We start from the raw sequence: 4,872 nt of genomic DNA on the forward strand, positions 1-4,872 counted from the left end.
TGAAGAAAATATTTTTCATAATATTTTTAAGCCATGGAAAAATTGAAATTTCATACCAAACAAACCCTAAATGACATAAAATATGATCGTTTTCAAGGAAAAAGTAAACTTGAAGCGATCAAACATACTTTCACAAGTTCAAATTTGGATTTATCCTTTTAGTCTTCAGTTGCCTAGTCTGATTAACATTTAACATTAATGGTAAATGGTAACTTGCTCATCCGAGAAGCCAATAAACACGTGCTAGTGACTTTTGTTTAACTTTTGTACATCACTTGGACAATTTTATTTATTTATTTATTTTTTTGATAATTATGATTGGACTAGTAGGCATGAGCCAATGTAATCGGGGGCGGAGCTAGTATAGGTCTTGCGGGTTCGGCCGAACCCAATTACTTTTGTCCAACCCTGTATTTGTTGTCTTAAGATATTCAATATATATGCATAAATTGTTAATTTGGAACTCAATTACATAAACGGTTTAGAATTTCGAACCCATAAGGTTCAAATCTTGGTTTCGCCTCTGAATGTAACCAGTGGCGGATCTACATGTTATTTTGGGGTGCTCAAGCATCCATTATCTTTGACAAGATTTAGTAAATTTGTATAGCTAATTATAAAAATATTTAGAGAGCACCCATAACTAAACTCCTTTTTCCTTTTCTTTCAAAATTTTTATCAGTGAGCACCCACGACTTTAAAATCCAGAATATGCTAATAAATGTAACTTAGCAGAACTAACATACGATGTTATCCTAAACTCATTTTACAATTCATCACCTTTTTCGTATTAAAGAGTTGTTGCCAACCACGAAAGGCTGCGGAGGAATGGATAAGATTCTCGAATTTTTAACCAGTGGGTTAAATTCGAGTTCTAAAAATGAATTTTTTTTTTGGTAGGAAGCGATTCTCTCATTAATGAATCATACACAATGCAAATTAAAATTAGTCGGACTAGTGAATTCTGGACACATCAAATGATTAAACCAAAATTTTAAAAGTCGCTGCCCCTTCTTGAAAATAAGCACGAAAAGAAAAACATTAAGTGAAATAAGAACAACGCGAATGTTTAAAATTACCGCAAATAAACACAATCCCGCAACCCCCTCTTTCCTTTAATATAGTGAAAATGTAGAAACAAGGTATTGTAATATCACATGGTTTGCACACGTGACTAGTTAGTTTGTTAGTTGAGCTGTTAAGTTGATTAGTTAGTTAGTTAATGGTTATTATAGATGTTAATGTATGTTAAGGGTAGATTAGTCTTTTACACTTTATCTCTTCTAGCTTCTTCTGTATATAACGACATAGTGTATTCAATAGAACAGTGGCTTTGATCATTTACTCAAGCACCGACTTCCTCTCCACACTTCTTCTAGATTCTTCCACCATTGGAGTTCCTTGTAGAGCTCTGTATTTGAGCATGGTATCAGAGCAGTGGATCTAGATCCAGTCACGCTAGATCTCTGAAGTCATTTTTCTATCTCGTCATTGTTTAATCCAAGTTCGTTGAAGCTTGTTGTTTTTTCAGTCATGCCGGAATCAGATTCGTCTGTGCCGGCATCTGGTTCGTCTGTGCCGGAGATTGTAACAATTGACCACAATCATCCGCTATACATTGGACCTTCCGATAATCCTAGCTCACTCACAATATCGGTGAAGCTCACAGGCTCGGAGAACTATAGGCTTTGGAGCAGATCTATGAGAATAGCACTCTTAGGAAAGAAGAAATTAGGTTTCGTTAATGGTAGATGCAGCAAAAATGCATGAAGGAGAGCTGCTTGAACAGTGGGAGACGCAACGCCATTGTTCTCTCATGGATAATGAATAATGTGGCACCAGAACTTCTAGGTGGAGTTGTATATGCGTCTGATGCATATCAGGTATAGGAAGATCGGCGAGAGAGATTTAACAAGGTAAATCGTGTTAGGATTTTTCAGTTGCACCGTGAAATTGCTACATTATCTCAAGGAACAAATTCTGTTTCAGTGTATTTTTCAAAGTTGAAAGAATTGTGGCATGAGTATGATGTTTTGGTTCCATTTCCTAATTGCTGTGAAAAATCGAAAGAACATGCAGAAAATTTACATCAACAAAGAGTTATGGAATTTCTATCTGGTTTGAATGAATCATATAACCAAGCTAGGAGACAAATTTTAATGAAAACAAATTCACGTACTCTAAACCAAGCATATGTTATGATTATTCAAGATGAGAGTCAACAGAAAATAAGTGCGAATGTTGTAACTTTTGATAAGATAGAGCCTTTAGCTATGCAAGCAGGACGAGGAAGAGGTAGGAGACAATACCTACAATGTGATTTATGTCATCTTAAGGGGCATACTAAAGAAAAGTGTTATAAGATTGTTGGTTACCCTGCTGATTATGCTCCTAGAAGGAGATATGGTGAAGGAACAAGGTCTCAAAGTGAATGGCAACAGAATCCAAGCAATGGTAAATCTGGATGGACCAATTCTAATGCTGGTAGGCAAGGTGGAAATGATGGTAATGCTGGTAGACCAGGTGGCTGGAGAAGAGAACCTATGGCTAATGTTAACAATGCAGATGTGAGTTCATTTTGTATGCAGGATGTGAGTGATGGTCCTTCTGGAGTTGCTGAGCACAAGGGATATCACTACTTCACAAATGATCAGTATAATCAGATTTTAAATCTCTTAAACAAGGATCACATCCTGAGTTAAGCATAGCAAACATGGCAGGTCCAGGAACAAGTGCATGAATAGGTCCAGGAACAAGTCAGGAGCAGGTGAGGTTAAATGTATGATGAGCAATTTAGCAAAAAAATCACAGAAGTAGGAATGGGTTGTAGACTCAGGTGCTACTCATCACATCACCTCTGATTTAGAGCTATTATCAGATGTTAAAAGCACAAAGAAAACTGATAAAGATAGAGTACATCTTCCAACCGTAGAGCAAGCTGATATTACTCATATTGGTAGTGCAATTCTATTAGACAAGAGAGAGATCAAAGATGTGCTTTTTGTTCGTAACTTCAAGTTTAACTTGCTCTCAGTAGCAAAGTTGACAAAGGAACTAAAATGTAATGCCAATTTCTTTCCTGATTTCTGTATGTTTCAGGATCTTTGGAATGGCAAGGTGAAGGGGATTGGTAAAGAAAGAGGAGGCTTGTATGTACTCAGAGGTTTAGCCAACAGAACAAATGCACTCAATGCTGTGAGCAGGACAAGCAGGGATTCAAATGAAGTTTGGCATAACAGGCTAGGCCATCCATCTACATTAGTAATGAGACATGTAGTAGGCTTAAACAATAAGAATAATGCGATGTCACATGAAAATGGCTTGATATGTCCACTAGCAAAGCAGACTAGGTTGAAGTTTCCATTAAGCAAGTCTAGATCAGCAGTAGCATTTCATCTTGTACACATGGACCTATGGGGACCCTATAAGACTGCCACATTTGATAAGAAACAATATTTTCTAACAATTATGGATGATTACTCTAGATATACATGGTGTTCTTTTTGCAGTTAAAATCTGAAGCAATAGTGGCAATAAGACAATTCATTGCCATGGTTCAAAATCAGTTTGGTATTGTGATCAAGGTAATAAGATCGGATAATGGATCTGAATTTTTCAATGCACAATGTTCTGAGCTGTTAACAGGTCTTGGCATAATTCATCAAAGTAGTTGCCCTTACACTCCACGGCAGAATGGCATAGTGAAGAGAAGGCACAGATACATACTTGACACTGCAAGGGCTTTGAAGTTTCAAGGCTCAATTCCAACCAGATATTGGGGAATGTGTGTTAAAATAGCAGTATACTTGATCAACATGTTGCCATCAAGTGTTCTTGGGGGCAAAACTCCATATGAGCTATTGTACCACAAGAATGCTAATATTGCACATCTAAGGACTATAGGTTGTTTGTGCTATGCAACAAATCTAGTCAAGACAGATAAATTTGCAGAAAGAGCCAAGGCAGCCATTCTCATGGGATACTCTGAGACACAGAAGGGTTATATACTACTTGATTTAGACACAAAGCAATTCTTTACAAGTAGGGATGTCATATTCAAGGAATCAGAATTTCCTTTCTCTAAGAAGGATGAGAACATATCACATGATTCACAGGAGCACATGGATCAGGGAGCACTACAAATCTCACCTTTGCACATACAGTCAGGAGTCAACACACACAATATCACAATAGCAGGAGAGATGAGCCTACAAGACAATGGAAGAAGTGAATTGCATGGGAATCTACCAATTCTACAGGAGACAGGCAGGGACGATATGCATGAAGTTTCTCAAAATATACACAGTATGGATGTTGCTCATGCAGACACACATAGTGTTGAACATCATGAAGGTGCAGAGACTTTAGTCAACAGACAAGAAGATGTTGATGAAGGGATTTCCAGACCAAATAGAAGGTATGCAAAGCAGGTTAAGGAGCCAATATGGATGAAATATTATGTCACAACAAAGAAGACAACCAACTGCAGTTATCCTATCTCCAACTACCTGACTTATGATCATACTAGTACAAGCTACAAATGCTACTTGGCTAAGCTCTCTCAACTGACAGAACCACAGACATTTAAGGAGGCAGTGAAGGACATCAGGTGGATAGAGCTATGAAGCAAGAAGTAAAGGCATTAGAAGATAACAAGACATGGGAGATAGTGAACTTGCCAAAAGGTAAGAACATTGTTGGATCCAAATGGGTGTACAAGATCAAGTTCAAGGCAAATGGAGAAGTTGAAAGATTCAAGGCAAGGTTAGTGGCAAAAGGATACAGCCAAGGGAAGGTTTAGATTATCATGACACATTCTCACCAGTGGCAAAAATGGTCACAGTGAGATCTGTCATTTCACTAGCAACATCA

At 37.6% G+C, this 4,872-nt stretch overlaps 1 protein-coding gene across 1 annotated transcript; it reads left to right on the plus strand.

Annotated features, from left to right (window-relative positions):
- The first annotated feature begins 1,766 nt into the window (after window positions 1-1,766).
- LOC109238487 lies at window positions 1,767-4,625 on the plus strand. The gene is made up of 5 exons (XM_019404957.1): window positions 1,767-1,883; window positions 1,941-2,653; window positions 2,721-2,767; window positions 2,867-3,399; window positions 3,510-4,625. The coding sequence occupies exons 1-5, from the start codon at window positions 1,767-1,769 to the stop codon at window positions 4,623-4,625; spliced, it is 2,526 nt and encodes an 841-aa protein (XP_019260502.1).
- The last annotated feature ends 247 nt before the right edge of the window (window positions 4,626-4,872 follow it).

Source organism: Nicotiana attenuata, unplaced genomic scaffold (assembly GCF_001879085.1).
Source record: "Nicotiana attenuata strain UT unplaced genomic scaffold, NIATTr2, whole genome shotgun sequence".
NCBI classification, from domain to species: Eukaryota; Viridiplantae; Streptophyta; class Magnoliopsida; order Solanales; family Solanaceae; genus Nicotiana; species Nicotiana attenuata.

What these genes read in the sequence shown, in the direction of transcription:
- LOC109238487 (XM_019404957.1), top strand. Translation starts at nt 1,767, where the DNA reads ATGAAGGAGAGCTGCTTGAACAGTGGGAGACGCAACGCCATTGTTCTC. An exon ending in ATGCGTCTGATGCATATCAG is followed by an intron (nt 1,884 to 1,940) that starts GTATAGGAAGAT and finishes AGGATTTTTCAG; the next exon opens with TTGCACCGTGAAATTGCTAC. An exon ending in CAGCAGTAGCATTTCATCTT is followed by an intron (nt 3,400 to 3,509) that starts GTACACATGGAC and finishes TTCTTTTTGCAG; the next exon opens with TTAAAATCTGAAGCAATAGT.